Source organism: Chlorocebus sabaeus, chromosome 1 (genome assembly GCF_047675955.1).
Source record: "Chlorocebus sabaeus isolate Y175 chromosome 1, mChlSab1.0.hap1, whole genome shotgun sequence".
NCBI classification, from domain to species: domain Eukaryota; kingdom Metazoa; phylum Chordata; class Mammalia; order Primates; family Cercopithecidae; genus Chlorocebus; species Chlorocebus sabaeus.
The window spans coordinates 90,660,023-90,685,386 of NC_132904.1; the positions used below are offsets into that span (position 1 = coordinate 90,660,023).

At 42.9% G+C, this 25,364-nt stretch overlaps 2 protein-coding genes across 2 annotated transcripts in view; both read left to right on the forward strand.

Annotated features, from left to right (window-relative positions):
• Positions 1 to 11,263, forward strand: part of HEPHL1 (hephaestin like 1) — a 78,555-nt gene extending 67,292 nt beyond the window's left edge. Inside the window, exons 16-20 of the mRNA XM_008020555.3 lie at positions 114 to 336; positions 1,577 to 1,716; positions 6,459 to 6,621; positions 7,093 to 7,161; positions 7,248 to 11,263. Of these exons, the coding sequence (XP_008018746.3) occupies positions 114 to 336; positions 1,577 to 1,716; positions 6,459 to 6,621; positions 7,093 to 7,161; positions 7,248 to 7,450 (798 nt within the window). The 3' untranslated portion in view covers positions 7,451 to 11,263. The remainder of the gene's footprint in view (positions 1 to 113; positions 337 to 1,576; positions 1,717 to 6,458; positions 6,622 to 7,092; positions 7,162 to 7,247) is intronic.
• A 5,536-nt stretch (positions 11,264 to 16,799) lies between these two features.
• Positions 16,800 to 25,364, forward strand: part of PANX1 (pannexin 1) — a 63,278-nt gene continuing 54,713 nt past the window's right edge. The window contains exon 1 of the mRNA XM_008020554.3: positions 16,800 to 17,486. Within this exon, the coding sequence (XP_008018745.3) occupies positions 17,306 to 17,486 (181 nt within the window). The 5' untranslated portion in view covers positions 16,800 to 17,305. The remainder of the gene's footprint in view (positions 17,487 to 25,364) is intronic.

Genomic DNA, 25,364 nt, shown 5'->3' on the forward strand with positions numbered 1-25,364 from the left:
AATTTCTAGTCCAGGGTGAGGTATTATGACCCTATACTAGAATGGTGACAGGTGGAATGAAATATTATTAAATTACTTAATGGCTCTTTTAACTCGGTTTATTTTTCTTCCAGGATACGTATAGTGGTTTGATGGGTCCTCTGATTACATGCCGAGAAGGAGTATTGAATGAAAAGGGAAGAAGAAGTGACATTGATTATGAATTTGCTCTCTTGTTTTTGGTATTTAATGAGAATGAATCCTGGTATCTGGATGACAATATTAGGAAGTATCTCAACAAAGATCCACGAGATTTTAAGCGCACTGATGATTTTGAGGAAAGCAACAGAATGCATGGTATATCCAAAGTTTAAAGAGAAGAAGCCTATGTTGAGATAAGCTCATAGGATTTTCTGTAAATGTAGGAGGCTCCCAGCATCCTTCTCTGAGCCTTTCCCCCTTCCCAGGGGCACCTGGACTGAAGAAAGTCCTCTAATGCTTTCGTTCAGACTGAACCAGCCTAGCCACTGATTGGCTGGCAATGAGGTCATTGAGGCTTTGAACCAACTTGTAGAGACATGTATTTTTGAATGCTGGGATCTCTAAGCTCTAAGACTGTGAACTAATCCTTTAAAAACAAATAATGGCTTATTGTCATATTTTTATAAGAATATGCCGTAACTTCCATTTGATTAAATTTAAGGGCCAGGTTTGTCTCTGGGATATGAAATACTATCATCAAATTTCTGTTTCAATGAATCTGTGTTACTTAATTCTGTATTATTTAAGGTAGTTTGTTGGTGGGAATAATGTGTTTGAATTGACACATCCAGTGTCTCACCAACAGCTATTTTTGACCAAAGTGCACAAAAAGATAGGCCTTGCCCAAGGTCACAAAGCTAGTTATTAATATAGATTAGAATATAGTAGCCTGATTCCCATTCAGCTACTTTTTCCCCTACCAGTTTTGCTTTCTTCTCCTGAAGATTTTTTAGTATGGTCTCCATTTTTAATGAATGCAGGTCATTTGGTTGTGCCACAATGCACAGAATCAAAAGTCAGTAGACAGCGGAGGAGTGGAAGTCACCATCATGTAAACTCAGTTTGCTTTGGTCATTGTTTGGTCACGAGCTCAGCCCGTGTGGAGTTCTCTTTTATTTTCGGAGATTCAACCAGGCTTAAACTATTCTCAACAAGTGAAGTATTAAGAAAATAGCTTCTAAGTCACTCAATTTTGATTTATATAAACTTGTTTATGCCTCAGTTTATTCTCTGTAGAGTGGTATAAATCTGGCTACCTCTCCAATGAGCCTGTAATTTCCTTCATAAAGAGATTATGCTGAAAAAACAAAACACTGCCACCAAGATATGGCTTTAAAACTGCTATTTCTTTGTTCTCGCTCTCTTTGTAGAAGGATTTCTCAGTAATCTGAATTTTGGGTCTAGAATGGTGGGACACTGCTAGGGGTGAGTGAGATTGTTACATGTTTACTAGACAGATGAAAATATCAGTGACCTAAAGATCTTCTGGAAACATTTAAAAAATCAGCTTATATTTTAATTAACCAAAGGTTATGTTCTTATCACCCTTTTAAAGCTATTAATGGAAAGATTTTTGGGAATCTCCATGGCCTCATAATGAACGAAGATACAATGACAAACTGGTATTTGTTAGGGTTAGGAAGTGAAGTGGACATACATACCATCCATTATCATGCTGAGAGCTTTCTCTTCAAAGTAAGTATAAGGAAAGTGCTTTGGGAAAGACTTTTTTGAACTAACAAATTCAATGTATTTCCAGTGGAAAATAAGAGTTACTTGGCAATAATGCTTGTGAGGGGAGGTGAAAATGGAACAGAATAATGTGATTGTACCCTTTCCCTGGTGTATATTTCCTTTTTTTTTTTTTTTTTGAGACAGAGTCTCGCTCTGTTGCCCAGGCTGGAATGCAGTGGCGCGATCTCCGCTCACTGCACCGCCTCCTGGGTTCACGCCATTCTCCTGCCTCAGCCTCCCGAGTAGCTGGGCCTACAGGTGCCTGCCACCATGCCAGCTAATTTTTTTGGTATTTTTTTAGTAGAGACGGGGTTTCACTGTGTTAGCCCAGGATGGTCTCGATCTCCTGACCTCGTGATCTGCCCGCCTCGGCCTCCCAAAGTGCTGGGATTACAGGTGTGAGCCACCCCGCCCGGCCTGGATATTTCTTAATATGTGTATGTATATTATTGTGCTTATAAAAATCTCACCAAGCCTCAGGTGAGTGTTTTTTCATTAGTGATCTGGGGATAACTCTGACCACCCTGGAATATACTGTTAATATTGTATATGAAAGTACTGACACTGACAGCATTTGTCCCTTTTCCTCACCTTTCTTTTTTTCTTTCCCTTTCCTTCTCCCTACCCTTTTCTTTTTCTGTGTGATTAGCTAACAGAATAGCTCTATCTAGTAAAGGAGCTGTTTTGAGCTCTGGCCTGAGCCCTCAAACTTTATCTTGACTTTTGCCCTAGTGAGCTGGGCTGGACCATGTGTGACCTTCTACCCTCTAGCATCAAGCTATACCATTTGGCTGGCGCTTCCTGTATAGCAGAACCATCTGGGGAACCATGTAAAAACCCTATTGCCAGGCCTTGCCCCAGACTTGCTGAATCAGAATCTCAATGGATAAGGTCCAAATAGTCTGTCATCTGAAGTTCTCAGTGCTGTCTACAAGGAGGTGGAATGGACAAGAACAATCACATCCAATGTATGGAGAAAACTGGAATTGGTCTTTCCTAGTTAGACAGGAATAAATGGTAACTTTAATAAAACATTTAATATCCTTTCTCCTCTGTATATTTCAACATTGTTTAGGACACCAAGTATTAGCCTGCTATCATTAGAGTTTCACATATTAAATGGCTATGCTGCATTTCAGAATTTGGCTTTTTTAAAGTTACATTTAAAAAATTATATTAAAAATTTATAAAATTCAATAACATATATAAAATGATAGAAGTTTACATATATACTTTAAAAATGAGATATAATTTACATTGAATACAATTCACCCAATTTAGTGTGTAGTTCTCTTTTGATAAGCACATACAGTAGTGCAACCAACAGCAATCAAAATACAGAATACTTTTATTTCTCTGGCAAATTTCCCCATTGTAACCTCTAGTGTCGACTACTTCCCCATACTTAACACCTGGCAACCACCGTCTCTATAGATTTGCCTTTTTTGAAAGGTTATGTGGAAATCATAGTTTGCAGCATCTTGAATCTGGCTTGTTTGATTTAGCATAGGCATTCAAATTGCATCCATCTTGTTATGTGTATCAGTGGTTTGTTTCTTGTGATTGTTGAGTAGTATTCCATTGTATGGATATAATGCAGTCTGTTCATCCATTCTCCTGTTGTGGAACATTTGAGTTATTTCCAAGGTTGTTTATTACAAACAAAGTCATTACAAACATTTGTACACATGTTTTCATGTGAACATATGTTTTCATTTTCCTTGAGAAAATACCTAGAAGTAGGATTGCTAAGCCATGTGATGTGTATGTTTGATTTCAATAAGAAACTGCCAAACTGTTTTCCAAAGAGACAGTATCATTTTGCATTTCCAAAGAAATATATGAGAGCTCCATATGTTGCATATCCACATATGCAGTTGGTATTTTTAGTTTTTGTTTCCTTTTTTTCCCTTAGGCATTCCCTCGTTGGGGAGGGGATATAGTGGTATCTCATTGCTTTTCATTTGCATTTTCCCAGTGGCTAATGATATTGAGCATTTTTTTCATGTGTTTGCTTACCATCTGTCATCTGTAAATCTTTGGTGAAGTGTCCAAATTGCAAGGCCATTTAAAAAAATTGGGTTATTTGTTTCCTTATTGTAGAGTTTGAGGGCTTTACATATTCTGGATACAAATCCTTTTTCAGCGATGTGACTCACAAATATTTGCTTCCAGTTTGTGGTTTATCTTTTCCTTCTCTTCACAGTTTTCAAATAGAAGTTCTTAATTTTTGATGAAGTACAATTTTTCTTTTTTTTCTTTATAGATCATACTTTTGGTGTCATGTATAAAAAATTTTGGCCTTACTGAATGAAGGTTACAAAAAAGGCCTTTGTTTTCTTTTAGAAGTGTTATAGTTTTAGATTTTACATTTAGGACTCGGATACATTTTAATCTTCTTATGTGGTTCAAGATATGAAATAGGGTTCATTTTTTTCATATGTATGTCCAAATGTTCCATCACCACTCATTGAAAAGATTATCTTTTTTTTCCCACAGAATTTACTCTTCACTTTTGTCAAAATCATATTGAACACATATATGTGGGTCTATGTCTGGGCTGTCTCTTCCATTACACTGGTTTATAGTCTGCCCTTTCTTGAATGTCACAATGTTTTGACTACTTTAGTGTTACAGTAAGTCTCAAAATCAGATGGTGATTGTTTTAGCTATCCTAGATGTTTGCCTTCCCAGATAAATTTTAGAAATAACTTGTTGATTTTGATTTTTAAAATCCTGTTGGGATTTTGATTGGTATTGCACTAAATCTATACAATGGGTTGGACAGAACTGACATAACAACATTGAGGCTTCCAATCCATGAACATGGTATATCTATCATTTACCTCTTCTTTAATTTGTTTCATCAGCATTTTGTAGTTTTAAGTATAGAGATCTTGCATATATTTTCTTATATTTATTTATAACTAAGTGTATAAAAGGCTTTGGTAATAGTGTAAATGATAGTGTTTTTATTTCAATTTATAGTTGTTTATTGCCAATATTTAGAAATATAATTGATTTTTGCATATTGACCTTGTATCCTGCATCTTTGCTAAACTCACTTTAGTTCCAATAGTTTTCTGGTAGATTTTAGGGGGATTTTCCAAGCTGACAATCATGTTGTCTGTGAATAGACATGGCTTCATTTATTTTCAATCTGTATGTCTCTCATTTCTTTTGTCTTATTGCACTGGCTAGGGCCTGTAGTGCAATTTTGAATATGAGTGATGAAAGTGGACATCCTCACTTTGTTCTTAATCTTACAAGGGGAGCATTTAGTCATTCACCTTTGAATACAAAGGTGGATCCCATTATCAGGTTGAGGAAGTTCCCTTCTAAATTTGCTCAGAGTTTTGATCATCAACAAAAGTTAAATTCTATCAAATGGTTTTTCTGCATCTATTGAGATGATCAGATGCTTTTTCTTTAATCCATTGCTGAATTACATTTATTGATTTTGGAGTTTTAAAACACTTTTTCATTCCCAGGATAAACCTTGGTCATGATGTATTATTCCTTTTTGTGGAACTGATTTGCTAGTATTTTGTTATGAATGATGGTATCTATGTTCATGAGGAGTATTGATTGTAGCTTTTTTCCCTTGCAAAGCATTTGTTTAGTTTTGGTATCACAGTAATACTGGCCTCATAAAATGAGTTGGAAATGTTCTTTCCTCTTCTATTTTCTAGAACAGTTTTTTTTACAATTGGTATTATTTCTATTTTAAATGTTTGGTAGAATTTGCCAATAAAACCATCTGGAGTTTAATTTGTTGGAATATTTTGAAGCAATTGTTTCTTTAATAAATATAGTGCTATTCAGGTTATCAATTTATTCTTGAGTAATCTTCAGGAGTTTATGTCTTTTAAGGAATTTGTTCATACCATCTAAGTTGTAGAATTTATGGATAAGAGGTGTTTGTCCAGTATTTCCTTTTTAATGTATGTAAGATATTAATGGGATGTCCTCACTTTCATTCTTGGTATTTCTAATGTGTCTTTTTCCCTTTTCCCTTGGTTAGTCTGTCCAGAGATTTGTATTAGTTATCTATTGCTGCATAACAAATTACTCTAAACTTTGAGTAATTCTTGCATCAGGAATCTGGGAGCAGTTTAGCTAGTTGGTTGATTCAGAATCTTTCATGAGGAGGCAATCAAGATGTTGACTGGAGCTGCAGTCTTCAAAGGTTTGATTGGAGCTGGAGGATCTACTTCCAAACTTACTGATATGGTTGTTGACTAGAGGCTTCAACTCCTGATCATGTGGATAAGACATGAAAACTGGCTTCCTCCAGTGAGTTATCCAAGAGAAGAGGGCGAGAGAATATCTAAGACAGAAGTAATGATAACCTAATGTTGGAATTGGAATGCCAGCACTTCTTCCACATGCTATTGATTACACATACCAACCCTTATACAATGTAGGTAGAAACTACAAAGGTTATGAATACCAGGAGGTGGGGATCATTGTAGGCCATCATGGAAGCTGGCTACTACAGAGTTTATTGATTTTATCGATCTGTTCAAAGAATCAGTTTTAGATTTCTTTGACTTTATTGTACTTCTATTCTTGATTCCCACTCTTTCTTATGTCCTTCCTTTTGCTTACTGTGGGTTTTATTTGTTTTTGCTCTTCTTTCTCTTCTTGCTGTTCTGAGCAAAGAAGGCTACTAGCTGTTGTTTTTTAAAACGTTTTTGCAGATAGATAAATCTTACCGAGAAGATGTGTATGATCTCTTTCCTGGGACATTCCAAACCATTGAACTGTTTGCAGATCACCCAGGGACATGGCTGCTACACTGTCATGTGTCTGACCACATCCATGCTGGCATGGAGACAACCTACACGGTCCTTCGTAACATAGGTACTGTTATCTGTCAGTGATGCCAGATGATGGCACCAAGCTTCCTGTAGACCCTTAAAACAGGAGGCATGATAAAAACCCAGATATAGTCCTCAACAAGCTCAGAGTCAAGTAAGAGAGACATATATGTAAATATGTAACTATAATCAAGTATGCTATGTGCCGTAGCAGAATGCAGAGTACAGGGCTTACTGGCAGCAGTAGGCGGGAATGGGTAACAGTTGGAGGATATGAGCCAAAGTTTCACAGAGACCATGATGCTCCAGATAGACTCAGTGGGTGAGCAGAAGTGGGAAAGACAGACGGGGCAGGAAAGCATGTACATGGGAATGAAATAGCACAGTAAGAATCCATAAATGATTGGCAGATGCTGACGGAATAAGTCCTCGCCGGTGAAATGAAATGACTCATGTCATGAAAAGAATCCCCTTCTGTTGTTAATAAAACAATCAACTTGTTCTCTTTGTGCAGACAACAGGATTCCTTACTCCACCACATCTCCTGGAGGGGCATCTCACCCAGCCACAGTGCCATCTAACGGTAATGATACCCTCTCCCCATGTAAATGAGTCAACATTTCACTCCTCAAGAATGGCAGGGGCCTAACAACTTTATCTTTTTCACAGAACAACCTGGCAAGGAGCAGCTCTATTTCTTTGGCAAGAATCTGGGTCCAACAGGAGCTAAGGCAGCCTTGGTCATCCTTTTCATTATTGGACTCCTCCTTCTAATCACCACGGTGATTCTCTCCCTTAGACTCCGCTCTGCAATTAAGCAGACAGATTACCAGCAAGTCCAGTCCTGTGCTCTCCCCACGGATGCTCTGTGAACCATCTGGTCTCCCTCAACAGGAAAGGGCGATGTCCCACAGCTGGCCAGATGGCAGCCAACAGGGAAACTGGACCAAGGCATCACTCACCAAGGAAGGTTGACACTGTATCCTGGATCAGCCTTCTGATCCTCCGAAACATCATCCAAAGCAATTTGCTTTTATTTATTTATTTTTAAACGGGCTGTGAATAATCCTCAGGTATAAAACACAGAAAAAGGAGAATGGGCATGGCTGAGAATGTCAACTCTTAGTCTGTTCTCTGGATGGATTCACTGAATGGGAGACCCTCAGAAAGATATCTTTATATTCCATCTTTTATAATTCCTAGATTAAACAGTGCTTTCTTAGCTAACCACCAAAGTTTCTAGATGAACAGCTTCTAGAAAAAGTTGGAGTGCCTCAGACATTTAACTTTTTCAACATTGTTGCGTAACATGCATCCCTTTGTTGTTCTATGGAAAAGATCTTTCTCAGGAGTTCTTGGAAATGTCTAAGTCAGTGTCTGCTGAGAATTAGACCAAATAAATTTTTTGGAGGCTTTAACCAGCTCTCCTGGCCTTTTCCTCTTTGATATAAATAGCCTATGCACTGCTTGTTATAAAAAGCAAAGTTAAAAGCTTTTTTTTTTTAATTGCTGCTGTTTTTATTCAAACCTGTAGAAATACTTGAATATCTACATGTTTTTACAATATGTTTTTATGGCAATGTTTGTACTTTCAAAAATCAAGTAGAGAAATTGTATTTCTACTTCAGACTGTGGGAGGGCTGAAAGTTGTAAAACAACATGTTAGGCTCTCCCTTTATGAAGCAGGGACTCCCTGAGAGTTTAGAGCAAGTTCTCTATAAGGGAGGGAAGCTTTGCAGGAGGCAAGTCCGGGCACGAATTTGGAGTTTGATTTTTTCAATCAGTTAGAGGGAATCTTTACAAGTCTTCATCTTCTATGAAATAATAACATTCTCATTGTATGAGAAACACCAGGAGGAATTTATCAATGTAGGTGACTGGATAGGAGAAGGGACCTCTGAAGATCCTACCTTCTGTGCCTTTTAAAGATATACCCCTTTATGGAAGGAGAAAAAAAGGAAAAGGAAAGGTGAGAAAAAGATAATCTTGGTGGCAGATTCTCTTAAACCATTAAACCAGCTTTGAAAATTAATAAATAATTTCCAAGGTTTGAATGCAAAAAACATTATTGAACAACAAAACTCAACCCATTATGAGCAATCTACACTGTCCTATGCTTAGACATTAGGTGTAAGACTGATAAAAGCAACATTGTTTATTACAAGACTGAGAAATTGCTTTTAGCTCTGGGTGAGATGCCCTGAGATGCCAATGCCAATGCTAGATGAGTGATACTGGTATGCCTGCCTTAGCAGTGGGTCATTTGAATGTCAAAGTGAATGACAAGGAGTTAAGAAATATTCTGGTGGAGGGGCCTTTCATACTGTCTCATCTTCATCTTGATGAGGGGAAATGGGTAATTGGATAGAAGCTATAGTCTTAACATAAAAGGATACAAATGCTAATAGTTCTGTTCATAGTTTGCTTGAATGTCATATCAAACAGCATACACAAAAGATTTTGAATTTCAGTCTGCTAACCATGGACAATGTGATTTCATAGTACATGTTCTACAGTTTTCATACATGTGTAGGCTGCATAATTTCATAATAATTATAGTAAATGCCTTATTTATTACCCACCTTAGTAAGACAAGTTGTTGTGTTTTTTTTCTTTTCAGTTTATTTTTTTAATGAAAACAAAACCACAAAGTAGTTTGATTGCATCATTTCTCGTTTTAATAAAGTTTCCTATAACGTGGCTATTTGCATGGTTATTTTCACTTAAAATTATCTATCACTGAAGTAGGGGAGGTGGTTAAAGGGGAATTAATTTTTAGATATTTAGGAGCTATGACTATGCCAATGATACTTGTTAGAGGAAAACAAACAAAATAATGTATCTCCACAAATAATATGACTTCTCAAACATTGTTTCCTCAAACATAACTACACTCCTTGTTCTCAGCCTCACTCTTGAGAAAATCACCTCGGCCTTCACTTACACACACCTTTCCCTCCTGTTAAAATACAAGTGTCCCTGCTCCTAGCAGGGCAGTCTCTTCATTTGACTTTGGGCCTCACTGCTTCTTGCTTTCTCAAGGACTTCACTACCTTGGGTATCCATTTTTCCTCCTGCATCTTTCTATGAAATCATCAGCAATGTCCGCCACTAAAAACAGAAAACAATGAGCTGTCTTCTTTAACTCTATAACCCCCTCTGACTCAGTTTCTCTCTTCCTTTGATAGCAGAACATGGAGGTATTCACACGTGGTGCCTGTACCACCTCACCCCATGAATTCCTCAGCGCATTCTGATGACTTTTAATCCAGCGTGCCCAGCCCCCACACCCCAATCTGCTGGAGTAGAGATCACCAACCATGATGCCATTTCCAGTGGCTTCTTCTCCATGTTTATCTTACTCAACCTCTCAGCAACAAGAAACAGCTCCTTCCTTCTGAACACTCAGAGTCTCTAGTCCCTTGGCTCTGCAACATGACTCTCTGCCAGGCTTCCTTCTTCTTCAATGACTATTCCTTCTCAATCTCTTTTGCTAGTTCCTTCTCCTCTGTCTGACCTAAATGTTAGCATGCCTCAGAACTTGACACTGGGTTCTTTTTTCTCTTTTTTCCCTCTGTGGTAGGCTGAATAATGCCCCGAAGATGTCATGTCCTAATTCCTGAATCTGTGAATGTCACCTTATGTGGTAAAAGACACTTTGCAAGTATGATTGCTTTAAGGACCCTGAAGATAGGAAATTTATACTGGATTATCCATATTGGCCCTATATGTAATTACAAGTGTCCTTATGAAAGAGAGGCAGTGGGAGATTTGACTACAGAAGAAGAAGGCAATGTGACAACTGAGGCAAGATGCTATGCTGCTGGCTTTGGAGATGGAGGAAGGGGCCATGGGCCAGGGAATGCAAAGAATGCAGCTCCAGAAGCTGGGAAAGGTAAGGGAATGGATTTTCCTGTAGAGCCTCCAGAGGGAGGTTGGCCTTGTAGATATCTTGAAACTGATTTTGGACTTCAGAGGGTCCAGAACTGTAAGAGAAGAAATGTGTGCCACCAAGTTTGTGGTAATGTATCACCAGCTACTCCATAGTTTATTTTATCCATCCTTATGATTGGAAAACCATTTTTCTGTGAATAAATTCAAAATGCGTTTCTCTAACCCTGACCTTGGGCTGCAGATTCACACAAATCTTGCTTGAGTAGGGTCATTGCAGTGGTCCCCAAACCAGCCTGTCCATCATCACTACTGCTCCTTTCAACCACTGTCCACACATTGCCTCGTGTTTTTCCAAATTTCATCCCTTCTCTGGTGGCTACCCTTTACTGTCTTCCCATTGCACTTTTAATAACATCCAAACTCTTTACTTTGGTCTTTAAGACCCAGCTTGACTTGGCCCATGCCCACTCCTCCAACTTCTTCAACTCTGCTCAAGCTTTCATCTGCTCCTATATCCTGCTAGTTCTTTCTTGCCTCAGGGCCTTTGCACATGCTGCTTTCTATGCCTGGAATGCTCTTTCTCTCTAGCTTCCTCATTCCCTCTCTGTATTAGTCAGGGTTCTATTAGAGGGACAGAATATATATATGTGTAAGAGGATAATAATACGGGTCTTGTGCTTTTAGATGATTAATCTGCCAGTCATGTGTAGAATGGATGCAGGAATGGGGTATATGGGAACTCTCTGGGGTGTGTGTGTGTGTGCGTGTAGAAATAGAATCTGGCTCTGTCACCCAAGCTGGATATATATCATATATATAATGATATGTAATATATATAAATGTATATAAAACAGATATAAAATATAATACATATAATGATATATAAACTCATATATGTGTGTATGTACATATATAAGTTCATTAAGTATTAACTTACATGATCATAGGGTCTCACAATAGACTGTCTGCAAGCTGAGGAAAAAGGAGAGCCAGTCCAAGTCCCAAATCTGAAGAACTTGGAATTCGACGTTTGAGGGCAGGGAGTATCCAGCATGGGAGAAAGATGTAGGCTGAGAGGCTAGGCCCGTCTCTCCCTTTCACATTTTTCTGTCTGCTTTATATTTGCTGGCAGCTGATTAAATTGTGGCCAATTGATTATGGGTGGATCTGCCTTCCTGGGTCCACTGACTCAAATGTTAATCTCTTTTGGCAACACTCACATAGACACACCCAAGATTAATACTTTGTATCCCTCAATCCAATCAAGTTGACACTCAGTATTCAATATCATACTCTCCTAGCTCTTCTAGTTCACATGTGGGTTCCCCTGACTTCCCTCTCTAAAGTGGGTCCTTCCCCCTGTTATTTACTATCTTCACTGTTTTCCTTTGCAGCACTTATTACAGAACATAATCATTTTATGTCTGTTGGCTTAAGTTTTGTCTGCCTCTTTGGCTGGAATGTAGCTCTGTGGAAGCAAGGACCCCTGACCTGTTTAGCTCACTGTCGCATCCCCAGCAGAGATCATAGTACATATATACAATAGTTTATTAGTAAATATTTATTGAATGAATGAATGAATGAATGAATGAATATATAGAGATTAGGCAGTCTACTGAACTTCACTATTTTGACTTAGACTATTTTGGTTGCAAAAGCTCTCATATTCAAATGTCAAGGGTCTCCAACAAGTAAAACAGAGTTCTGAGAGACTGGCTATGAGGTTCACAACCTACCGTGGCTTCCTTTTTGTTTGTTTGGTTAAGACAGAGTTTTGCTCTGTTGCCCAGGCTGGAGTGTAATGGAGCAATCTTGGCTCACTGACATCTCCACCTCCTGGTTTCAAGCGATTCTCTTGCCTCAGCCTCCTGAGTAGCTGGGATTACAGGCATGTGCCACCACGCCTGGCTAACGCCTGGCTAGCTTTTGTATTTTTAGTAGAGACATGGTCAGCCAGGCCGGTCATGTTGGCCAGGCTGGTCTCGAACTCGTGGCCTCAAGTCATCCACTGGCCTCGGCCTCTCAAAGTTTTGGAATTATAGGCATGAGTCACCGCACCTGGCCTCCACCTTGGCTTCCTTCTAACAAATGATACTGGGACAAGGGGAGAGGCAGGGTGGACATGGGAGGAGGATGCGTGATTTAATCCCTAAGTGTATGTTCTAATTATAAAAAAGTGATTTCATCAAAAACAAAGCATGAGAAACAGCCAGGAAGAGCTAAGAAGACATGCTGATGAAAGAACCCTACTATAATATTCTAGATGGGCTTCTGGAACAAAGGATATTAGGGGGAACTAAGGAAATCTGAATAAACTATGGACTTTAATTAATGTATCGATATCTCATTTCTTGTAAGAAATATACTATGCTAATGTAAGATAATAATAATAGAGGTCTTGTGCTTTAAGATGATTAATCTGCCAGTCAAGTGTAGAATGGATGCAGGAATGGGGTATGTGGGAACTCTCTGGGGGAAGTGTGTGTGTGCAGAGATAGAGTCTGGCTCTGTCACTCAAGCTGGAGTACAGTGGTACAATCATAGCTCACTGTGGCCTCAAACTCCTAGGTTCAAGCAATCTTCCTGCCTTATCCTCCAGATTAGCTAGGACTACAGGCACACACCACCACACCTGGCTATTTTTTAAATAAAACTTTTTGTAGAGATGCAGTCTTTCTATGTTGCCCACGCTTGTCTTGAACTTCTGGCCTCAAGTGATTAAGTCTACATTTTAAAAAAACAGTTATCTACACTCTCATTTGACATGTTAAAGTCCTGTGGTTGGTAATAACAGCTATCAAATGCTAAATGCTACCAATATGGCAGGTACTGTTACATATATTATCACATTTAATCCTTAGAACAACTCAAGAGGTAGGAAGCATTATCCCTATTTGGAGAATAGGGAAATTGAGGCTTACAGGTTTCCAGGGACACAGCCGTAGTCACATATCAAGTAAGTGACAAACCCAGGAGTTGAACTCAGGGTCTTACCTTCTCATTACCCCCAAAGAATGTTGGCACATGTCAGATTGTCTGATTTGATTTTTACAGTAGGAAAAATGGCTCCCTTAGCTACCACACCCTTCTGTGCTACTCATTTCTATCCTCCAGACCACAGCACCAGTTTGGGCCCTTGTTACTTCTCCTTTGCAAAACTTTGACAGCCTCTTACCCAGCCTCTCCATCTCCACTCTCTGCTTTCCAGTCCATTGTACACATGGCTGGCAGATTAATCATCTTAAAGCACAACATCCTTTATATTCCTCCCCTCCAGAAACCCCCTAATGCCTATTGAAAAAAATCCAAACTACCTCCTCTGACCCAAATTTTCATATTTGACTTGGCCCTACACCAGTGTCCGGTGGCTCCACATCCTATTTCCCAACAAGTTCTCCATCTGGCTTCTATTTTAAATTCATTGAAAGTAGAATGGCATCATACTGAAAGTAAAAAATTGTCAAAACTGAGGGCAATTTATGCAACTGCTGAGATTCAGCCCAGATCCTCAGAGGAAATTGATATGTAATGAAAAAAGAGATATGCAATCCACCATCCCATCACAGAAGGCAGAATGAACTAACTGCTAAGCCAGAGGAAGAGAGTAACAAGGGAGGGAAGGATTCATTACAACTAGAGGATCCTGGAAGGCTTCTTAAAAAGGGGCCATTTGAGCCTATGGGATGAGTAGATTTTGGCAAGGAGAGAAGGGAAATGGCACTCATGATTTCCTCACTCCCAGAAAGCCCCTGTCCCAGCTCTGAATGTCCCAACTGACACATTCTCCCAGGCCCTACTTATTCTCTGCACCTCCCTTGGTATACCCCACTTTTCACAATAATCACTCTTTCTACCTTGCATTATAGTTAATTGTGTACATGCCTTATTTCTCTAAGCCATAGGTCTTTGAGGAAATGGAATGTATTCATTTCATTTCTGCTTCCCCATCCACTCAGCGTAGAACTGGCCCATCACCAGCCTCTAATATATGCCTGGAATGTATGGATAAGTGAGTGTGAATTTAAACAGCTTTAAAAAGTGTTCAGATGCCTTCAGACATTTATTTAATACTATGAATTAAAACATCAACTCTGTGCGAGGCATTTGTGCTAAGTGTTGAGGATAAAAGTGGTACACACTGGCATGGACCTACCCTCAAGAAGTCGATCATATAAAGGCATGGCAAATACCAAATAAATGAATAAATATTTGTTGAGTTGTAATTGTGACTATTTTTTAAGAAGGAAAAATAGAGAGCAACAATGACAGATGATATTTACCTAGATTCACAAGTTGCCAGGCACTGGCACTAGGCACTACCCACGTGTTAACTCATTTGGTCCTTACCACAGTCCTAAGAGGTACAACCTTTTTACAGATGAGAAAACTGAGACACAGGAGAGTCAAATAACTCCCCAAGACTCACAGCTAGTAATTAGTGTTGCTAGTAATATGGGAGAATTTCACAAAGGGACCTAATCTAGTCTGTCTACTTAGGGAAGGCTTTCCCAGGTAAGTGACATCGAGCTGAGGCCAGGAGGGTGAATAAAGGTGGGCCAGGCAAATAGGCCACTGTGGGGAGTGTTTCGGGTGGGAAAGCCTGGAGGAGGCCAGGGGCTTAGCTAACTTGAAGAACCGAAAGGAAAGCAGTGAAGCTGGTGGTGAGGTAGGCAGAGGCCATGCTAAGAAATTTGTATTTTATGCTAAAAACAATGTACACTTTAAGTAGAAAAGATGATCCAACTAGAGCTTTGAAAAGCTCATCCTGGCAGCTGTAGAGGAGAATGGATGGGGACCCTGTCGCACATATTTCCTATATGTGGTTAGGATATGAGTTGAATGGTGAGTTGAATTGGGTATTGGGAGTGCAGATGGAGGGGTGTCAGATTTGCTATATTTAGGAGAGAGAAGTAAGAGAATTTGACACTTGGTTATGGCAGCTGTGAGAGATGGAGTGTTGAAGATGGACCCCAGGATTCCAACTAGGGTGCATGGGTGGCTGGTAGTACATTTAGTAAGATGGGGAAGATGGAGTTCAGATTTAAGGGGAAGATGAAGACTGAAGTCCTGGTCATTGAGTTTGAAGCCCTATGAGCCATCTCTTGGATGCGTGTTCAGCGGCCAGGCTGGGGTGGAGAGGTACATGTGGGAGTTGAGGCTTGTATCTGTGGACCCACAGAGAAGAGAGCCAAGCCCTGCCCCAAGGTGCCCTCGTGCTTGCAGGTCCTGCCTGCTTCAGATGTTGCTGGTGATAACCTACATGCCACATTTGACAGGGCTTCCAAACTAAGCCATCTGAGAAAGGTCTTATGATTCATGGCTTAGATCCTGTCCCTGAGTAAAAAATCTGTGAGTCCTTGAAATCTTTTTGTCAGTTGCTCGAACTGTTGATGTACTGATTAATATGTAAAAACTGACATTGAAAAGAACACTTGACTTGTTTCTGAATCATATAAACTTTGATTTTCTTGTGCACAAAACATTTTAGGCTGTATGTTGTCATCTGAAGCCAGTGACTATAACCTGTGTACCGCACCCTCTGATGAAAAAAAACCCAACTCTGACATGAGGGGTCCTCCTCCCTTTGCCTAAACTTTCTTCTAAACTCTTCCAACGTGTAACACATTTTGAAACATGCCCAACTTTGCTGGTAAGTCTTCTTGGGTGGATCCTCACATTTAGCTTCCGATAAATCAAATTATTTCTACCTCAACAGCCTTAATTTCCGTGGACACTTAGAGTATTTCCTTCTGTCTTTCTATCATCCACTTCCTGTGAGCTGTTCAGAAGCAGCTCTCTGCAGCCTCAACACCCACCTACCTGCAGGCCGCCCCTCTGCTGGCTCCCAGAACAAGGCTCTGATTGGGATGGCAGAGGAAAGAGAAACGCGAGCAGCAGCGCTACTCAGGCCTCAGACGGGTCATACTCCACACTCACCAGCGTTTCCACGCCACCATCTCACGCGGAGCTCCTGGAAGGGTCCAGCGCTCCCGCTGCAAGGGACCGTCTATCTACACCGCTCGATTGGCCTTTTACGGCACTGACTGTTCTTTGAAGTTTTTACAGCTCCTTCTAACCCATTTCACTGTGTTGGAAATGTTGGGGGTGGGGCGTAAAGGGGGCCATCCCGTCCACAGAAAGAGTAGCTTGCAGAAATGATTTTAAAATTCCCGGGTGCCGGGACCTGAGGAGAACGCGGGCGGGAGGGACGGGAGAATTTTCAAAGGTGCAGCTCAGTGGGAAAATCCCTTTGTCGGAGAGAGGGCCCGAGAGGCGCGGGATGCAGCCGCGCCCACCCCGCCTCGCGTCACCGCGTCTCCGGAAGCTCCACGCCCCTGGGTACTCGGTTTCCCCGGATGGTTCCGGAAGAGCGCCGCGCGGCTGGCTGAGAGCGCAGGGCAGGCCCGGAGGCCCGTTCGGCAGCCGGGGCGACGCGTAGGCGCAGGGCCAGAGGGAAGCGCTTTGTTTCGCGCGTGGTTCCCGCGCCTGCGGGCGCGCGGGAGAGGCGCGAATCCGAGTGCCGCGCGCGCCCCGGGGACTTACACCGGCTGAGCGCGCGAGGTGGGACCGCAGGAACCTGAGCGCTCGGGTCCCCGCCCCGCCCCGCCCCGCCCCGCCGGCGGCGGAGGCAGCGAGCGCGAGAGCCCAGCGGGGTCGCTGGGAGCTGGAGGCACCGAGACACAAAGGCAGGCGGGATGCGGGAGCATCTGGGGAGCAGGCAAAGGGAAAGCGAAAGCCGCGCGCCCGGCCAGTGACAGGGTGAAGGCGCCGCGCAGCTCTCCCGACGCCGGCAGTACCAAGTCCTGCCTGGCCGAGCCTGGCGCGCCGCAGCCATGGCCATCGCCCACCTGGCCACGGAGTATGTGTTCTCGGATTTCTTGCTGAAGGAGCCCACCGAGCCTAAGTTCAAGGGGCTGCGACTGGAGCTGGCCGTGGACAAGATGGTTACGTGCATTGCCGTGGGGCTGCCGCTGCTGCTCATCTCGCTGGCCTTCGCGCAGGAGATCTCGATTGGTAAGCCTCGCCCAGGACGGAGGGGAGTGGCTGCCCCGGTCTGGCCCGGTGAGCTGCGATTTTACGGCTCACAGGCCCGAGCCTGGGCACGCCCAGCTGTGATGGTAGTGAGCGTCAGGAAGGGCAGTGGTCCCGGTTTTATGGTCCAAAGCGTTCTTTGCCCAGGTGTTTGTTTCTTTGGTACCCTGGTCTACTCTGCTCGCATCCCTACTCCTCAGTTTTTTTCCTTATGCCCCCACTGATCGGATTGTGGCTTACAGTTTATGTTCCACCCTTAGAATTGGCACCTTGCCACCAGATTTAACAAGAATAGCTGTGTCCCCGTTTTTCACCCCTGTCAGCCGCTTTTAAGCAGCCGCTTAAAATTTTGCACCGGAGAAGTTCCTGAGTGGCTACATGGAGAATGTGAAGACCGGTGCTCCATGAGAAGTGTGTTCTTTCACTATCTTACATATAATTGGTGTTTGCTGAGATCTTAGCTCTCTAGGGTTGTGCATGATGGGAAATATCTGCACTTGGCAGGCATTAGAGGGATCCTCCACTTGGACGGTCTTACGAATGTGAGATGAACAAGTCCCCTTCCTGTAAATTCTCATTTGAGCTTCATAACTGTTGTGTGAGATGGGAAAGTCTGGTGATTTGGGCAGGATCGTGTGGCTATGTGGCTTATCTTCCTCATCAGCTGTTCTGACTTTCCACACAGGAGAGAGTGTTTATGAACCAACAGGAAGGTAGTTCAGGAAGGTTAAATACAGTTCTGTGGCAGGGAGAAGAGAGAGGACCCAGTGCGACTGGACTTTGGGAAAACTTTGTCAGAAGGTGGGTGGGATTTGGATAAGCAGGAGTAAGACCTTTGTGAAGGTTTTGAGATGGCAGAGAATGTTATATGTTCCTGGAAAGAGAGACACAGTGACCGTCCTAGCCAAGGCAGGAAGATAAGTCAGAGTTCCTGGAGTCTGAGAGTGAATATGGGCCTGGGTCAGCCTGGAACAGAAGAGTGTAGGCTGATGGTTTCAGAACTGTGAAGTTATTGTTTGAGCAGAGGACAGACTGGTTGAAAACAGCACTAAGTAAATACTAGCCTGATGGTGGCATTTAGGGTCTGGGAAGAAGGTGAGAGGATGGGGCCTGGAGGGCTGGGTGCTAGAGAGCAAGGCATCAGTTGAAGTCTTGTGCACAGCAGGTGTGGAGAGTGGAAGAAAACAGGTGGGTGATTGCTGTGAGATCAAGGAGTAAATAAGCAGCACTTGAGTACCTAGTTTTTCATAGGCCATGAAGGGCAGAACTGGTTGAATGCGCTGTGGAGGTTGTATGTCTGGATGATTGGAGTGTGGTGTTGGTGGGAATTGTGAAGTTGAGGGAAGAGCTGATTAGGAAAGAGTGACGGTGAGTGTGATTTTGCAGTCTGCAGCATTAAGTTGTTCAGTTTCGCAGGAAGTTGCCAAATTCATGGTGGAAAATAAGTTTTTCGTTTTCCTGCATTTGCATAGGCATAGTCATCGGGATTTTCTTTAACTTTCCGTTTGACAGTGAATTGAGGCTTCCAGCTGAAAGGAAACCACCAAGTAGCATGAGTCATGGAGATAATCTCTCCCTTCAGTCAATTCCTCCTTCAGTACTGGCTGTGTGCTGAACTCGGTGCTGACCTCCAAGCACCCGGGAGTAAAAGAGGCATGGTCCCTGTCTTGGAGGTGCAAGTCTTGGGTACCTGGTTGGGACAGAAAGGCAGGAGGGAGGAGTTAGTCACCCTCTATGACTAGTCTCCACCTCTAGCGCATGTACTAGAGGGACTCTAAGGCACCTGCACCTGTAATGCCTTAGATACATCTAAATTGGTGGGCTGAGAGGTATTTTTGGTGTATTGGGAGTGGTTTTACCTAGCAAGAGTCTGAGGTCATGTTGTGTGCATAGCACTGTGTGCTGAGGGAGATGGGAAAGGATTTTGAGACCTTGTTCTTGCCCTGTCTTCTCCCTGCCCTATGGCAATTTACTATGCAGTTGGGCGCTAGAACATATCTGTCAGCAGGTAACACCATTCAGCTGTGTGTAATTCAGCACCCAGACAGGTGTTGAGCTATGAGCTCCAGGCTGGTGAAGGTTGGCAGGCACTTGGGTGAGGAGCTATCGAGCAGACTCCCATGTTTTCTGAAGTGTTTTCAGGAGTTCCAGGGGAGGACGGACATGTAGGATGAAGCTAACAGGACCAGGGAAGACCTATTAGATCAGGTATACATTTAGATAAAACCAGAAGAAGGGCTTTTGAGAAGAGGGGAGAGGTACATAGACTAATACATGGAGTTGGTACAGTGAGAGGGATCATGTTATGCAGCATTTAATTTTGTGTAGTTAGTAGTATGCACTCAGCCAAAAGAGATGAGAACAACAATAAAGGGAGAGTGAAGTAATTGAAATGGAGCTGGCACTTTGCCCACCATATTGGTCAATGAACACAAGCCCCAGGAGGACACTGAGATAAGGCCTGCAGACTTAAAACATGGCTTCATCCTCCCTCTGCTGATAATTACTCCTTCCCTCTCTGGTGCTTGGAATACTGTTCTGTTGAACTTAATACAGAGCTTTATAACTTGTCTATGCGTGTTTTGCATGGAGTTTGAAACTACTCTATAAACATTTGTTGAGGGAATGAAAGGTGATAGCTTTTGGCATCATCAGACGTTGTTGATTGATTCTGGTGTGCATGATGTTGTACCTTGGCAATGGGGTGTCAGACACACATAGGACTTAAGAATCTTTTCTCTGGAAGCACAGTCTAGTGGAGAAGTTGAATGCATAACCCTCCTAATACAGGATTCATGAAACCTGGGCAGTGTCCGAAGTGTATACTAAAGCCTAATGCTGTGGGAAGGCAGAAGGAAGGGTTTTTTTCTGACTCAGGAACGGTAAGAGTTTCAGGGCAGAGTTGGCCCCTGAGGCAGGATTCCAAGTGTGTGGAGCAGTGTTGGCTGAAGCTGAGATGTGCGAGACAACATGTGGCCGCTGGAGCTTTAGCTTTAGCGGCACAGTCACATGGAGAGGTGGAAGCCAAAGTAAGGGTCCAGGGGCTCCACATGAAAGAGGGCACAGTAAATCCCATTGTTTTCCTGTTTGTGTTGGGCTGTGTGTGTATATATATAAAATTAGAAATGAGAAAATCAACCGTAATTACATGTTTTTCCTTTTTCCACCTGCATGATAAACTGGTATATATAAGAATTCATCTCTTGTGATATAAAATCCCCTCAAGCGTAAAATAAATTATATTTTCCAGTGACTTCCCCAAAATTAAATTCTCTGTCAACTGGTATTTGGTAAAATAGGATTCAAGTTGAAATGCTGTGGTGATTTTTCCTTTAAATAAATGATTTTTTACTTTAAAGGTAATCCATTAAATCAAAACTGTGCATGGATTGTGTTTTAGATTTAAGAGCAGATCCTCTGTAGGGGTGGGGGTGTTGCAGGTTAGAGAGAGGGAATGTCCTCATATGATAAAATACTTGGCTTCATATTAAAGGCTTCCCTTTAGTCTTTGGCCTGTTCTCTTAATAGTTCAGCCCAGTGGGCTCCTCTCAGAAAAGAGGGACTGAGCCTGCCCGGGCCACAGAGACCCATGGGCATGGCAGCGAGCTGACCTTTATCAAGCCCTGCCGGGTGGCAGCACGGTGGCTGCAGGTGAAGCGTCCACTCCTTGGAGGTTCTGGCCCCTCCCCTCCCACAGCAGTTCACACAGGTCCCACGTGATAGGCACTGGTGTGGGGCTGCCTGGGCTGGTGGGGACTGTGTTGGGGGCAGAGAGCAGAAGGGACTCTGCCTTGCTCATTCACCAGATCTTGGTCTGTCTGCCCACAATCACAGGTTGAGGGTCACTGCAGAAGTAATGTGGTCTGGCGGGGGCATAGCAAGGTTGATGCCATGGTCAAGGTGGAGGGCAACTTCGGTAGTCTTTGCAGCAGCCTGTGGTCCGCAGCCACTCATTGGTCCAGATCTGCCCTGTGATAGTGAGAATTACAAGCAGAAACACTCCTGAGGGAGTGTCAAGGAGACTCTTCTGAGTTGTGCCTGGGAGCATTTTGAAGGCTTTTAGACAGTGAGATACTAAGGACTGAATGTAGGAACTAAAATGTGCACCTGTCTGGTTAGGCCTGATACTTCTACTCAGCCTTTCTAAAATACCGCAGGCCTGCTTCCCCTGAGATTCAGTTGGGTAGGGGGAAAATAAGTGATGCACAGCGAAAGACAGTTTAAATTTAATTGTGACTTTGGGCTAGAAAAGCTGTGTGGTGGGAGCCAGAGAAGGGAGAATCAGTGGTTTCACCAGCCCTCATTTTTCCTTCCTCTTGCCTTCCATCATGTCTTGCCCTCAACAAGTGCTCCATATAAATTTAGTGAAGAAAGTGCCAGAGCACACTAGGGAACTCTCCCAGAGTGGCTGTGCTGAGGGAATGGACGGGGTGTTCTGGATAAGGGTCCCAGTTGCTTGGAAGTGCGCCCTCTGAGTGCCATTTAATGATACAAGTGCTGCCCTGGGTCAGACCTGTCCTGGCTACCTCCCAGACACCTGCCTCTGATGATAGCAGTCAAGGATGCACGTCACCATGATAGGTAAGTTGTCCCACTTGATTTATAAGCTCAGATTATATTGCATGTGCCTCAGATTCCTTTTTGTGTTATTTTTGTGATGAGGAAGAATCTGTGTTCAGAGTGCAGAATGGCTGTACTGTGGAAGAAGGATGAGTGTGATCTATGTGGCTTGGGTACCCTGTGGGTGTTGCCTTGTGCAAACTGCTAGGAGGCTGTGCCTTGAGGCCCTTCATTTCTAACACATCTGCTCTCAGGTGCCTCTAGAGATGCAGCACATTTCATTGAGGGAGAGAGGTTTAGGAAATGGCTGGGCGACACCTTGTGTAGAATATAAGCATGATTGCATGACGTGACCTTCAAGCCCTGAAATTCTAGAAGTATTTCTCTCAAGTTATGAATTCCGTTAGTGTGCTGCAGTTATGGACTGAATGTTTGTGTCTCCCAACCCCAAAATTCATATGTCAAAGCCCTGATCCCCAGTGTGATGCTAATTGGAGATCCCTTTGGGAGGTAATTAGGTTTGGATAAGGTCATGGGAGTGGGACCTTCATGATGGGATGCCCTTAGAAAAAGAGGAAATCCCTCTTTCTCTCTCCCCTCCCCCTTCCTCTCTCTCTCCCCTCTCTCTCTCTCTCTCTCTCTCTCTCTCTCTCCCACTATTCCCCTTCCTCTCTTCCTCCCTCTTCCTCTCTCCACAAGTGTGGCCACAAGGAAAGGTGTATGAGCACACGGGGAGAAGGGGGCCATCTGCAAACCAGGAAAAGAGCTCTCACCGGACACCGAATCTGCTGGCACCTTGATCTTGAACTTCCCAGACTGTGAGAAAATAACTGTTGTTTAAGCCACCCAGTCTGTGGGGTTTTCTTACAGCAGCCTAGATTAAGACAAAACTGTCAACGACCAGACTCTAAATGGGATTCATGTTCAAGGGGTCTTTTGACAGGGCCTCCTGTGCCCTGTGCTTAGAGCTGTACAAGGCCCAAGGCCTCAGGGGCTGCTTTGATTCCCTGGTGCATCACGTGGCACATATCCCCTGGGAAGGAGAGCCCCTGTCTCCTGCCAGGATGTTTCTTGCCCTGAGTCTGGCTGGCTGGACCAGGGGGGGAGCTGGAGCAGCCAGTAGTCTACTAGGGAAAGGGTGTCTGGTCAGCCAGGGACCCTGCCTCCCTCCCCGACTGACCTCCCAGTGGGCAACCACCGTTCTGGGCAGAGAAGGACTTCGTCTTTCTGAGTTAGCGCTGCTCTTTTGCTATCATTACAGGGCAGGTGTTGGACCAGCCCCAGTGAGCCAAAGGACAGATATAACTGCAGCTGCTTCCAATATGGTTTACTTGGAGTTCCCCTTTCACTTCCTGCAACTGAGTCAGCGACTGGGTGGCTTAAGTTATCTACTCTGTTGTGGCTGAATTTAGACCTGTCTTTGGGAATATCTTCAGGCTGCTTTTTAGCATGTACCAGCTGGCAAAGCAGATCGATTCTTTTCAGGGTTGTCTATCAGAGTGGGCCAATATTTAGGGTCTCATGGCATAGGTCTTATAATAGAACATCTTCAACTCACACTTAACCAAAGAGCCAAGAGAGACTCCTAACCCCTCCAGAAGGATGCGTGCTGTCCAGAGAGTCTACTGTTGGATACATGTTTTACTTTGTTAATGCTTTTCTTGTACAAGTAGTACCTAAATACATTATCATGGTAAAGGATTCATAAATCTCTTTCACCATGTGCTGAAGGTAGGTGGACACTTTGTGCAGCCTTATTGCTGTACTTTGTCTGTATTAACATAAAGTGTACAGCTTATTTTGTTTTTCTCACTTAGTATGTTTGGAGAGCTTTCCGAGCCAGTACGTAGGTGTCACCTCACTGTTTTATAATAGAAGAGTATTCCATAGCTTAGAATATACTTATAATTCATATAAGCAGTCCACTAATGATGGACATTTACATTCTCTCAAAAGTTCTACTCACACATAAAGCTTGTTTGCATGAAAATCTTTGTAAATATTTATCTCCTGCCAACATTAAAAGGAAAAGAGACTACAGCAGTATCAGTTTCCAGAAGGACGAAATCATTTTCTAGAATAGTTTTGCATTCCTGCGTTCCTATTTGAAATAAGTGGAAAAACAAGACAAAACAAAACAAAACACTGCCCTGTACACTATCCAGCTCTAACTCCCGCAAAATGTGACTGCATTAGAAGTTTGGAAGAAGCATTTTGATGTGCCCTTGGTTTTAAGAAAGAAAGGGCCTCCTTCAGGGAGTAGAATTGCAACTTTAAGTTGCACTTCATGATGCATGTTCTCATAACACTCTTAAGTTTCCTTTCTAACATTTACCACCACTTGAATTTAGGTAATTACTTGCATACTTATTTGTTGAATACTGTAAGTTCATTTAGGGCAGGGACCATGTATCTTTAAAACTTGATACATAGAAGTATTAGGTGGCTCCCATGTTGCTATGAAGAAATACCAGAGACTGGGTTATTTATAAAGAAAGGTTCATGTGGCTTATGGTTTTGTAGGCTGTACAGGAAACCTAGTGGCTTCTGCTTGGCTTCTGGGGAAGCCTCAGAAAACAGTCATGGTGGAAGGCAAACAGGGAGCAGGCACGTCTTATATGGCAAAAGCAGGAGCAAGAAAGAGTGGGGGGAGGTGTTACACATTTCTAGTGGCTCACACCTGTAATCCCAGTACTTTGGGAGGCTGAGGTGGGTGGATCATGAGGTCAAGAGATCAAGACCATCCTGGCCAACATGGTGAAACCGCGTCTCTACGAAAAATACAAAAAAATTAGCCGGATGTGGTAGCGCATGCCTGTAGTCCCAGCTACTCGGGAGGCTGAGGCAGGAGAATCACTTGAACCCGGGAAGTGGAGGTTGCAGTGAGCTGAGATCGTGCCACTGCACTCCAGCCTGGCGACAGAGCGAGGCTCCGTCTCAAAAAATATAATAATAATAATAATAATAATAATAATAAAAAATAGATAAAACCTGAAAATAGGTCTTAGGACCTTCATGGACTCTAGGTTTGGATTAGCAATATCCCTTTAAAAAATCATGCAAACACCTTTTTTTTTTGCAGTGGTTGCTTCCTTGGATTGCATCCTTGTCAAACCCCTAACTGAGGCAGTCAGAGCTTGATCCGAAGTAGAGAAGGGGAGGCAGTTTGGGGGCATTTGCCCTGGCTGAGCTAGGATCTCTGGGTGAGGCAGGCCCAGCTTCATGCCATGGGGTTTCTGAGAGCAGGGAGACATTAGTTGCTTGGGGAGAAGGGGGCCTAAAGAGAATCTGCCATCTGCT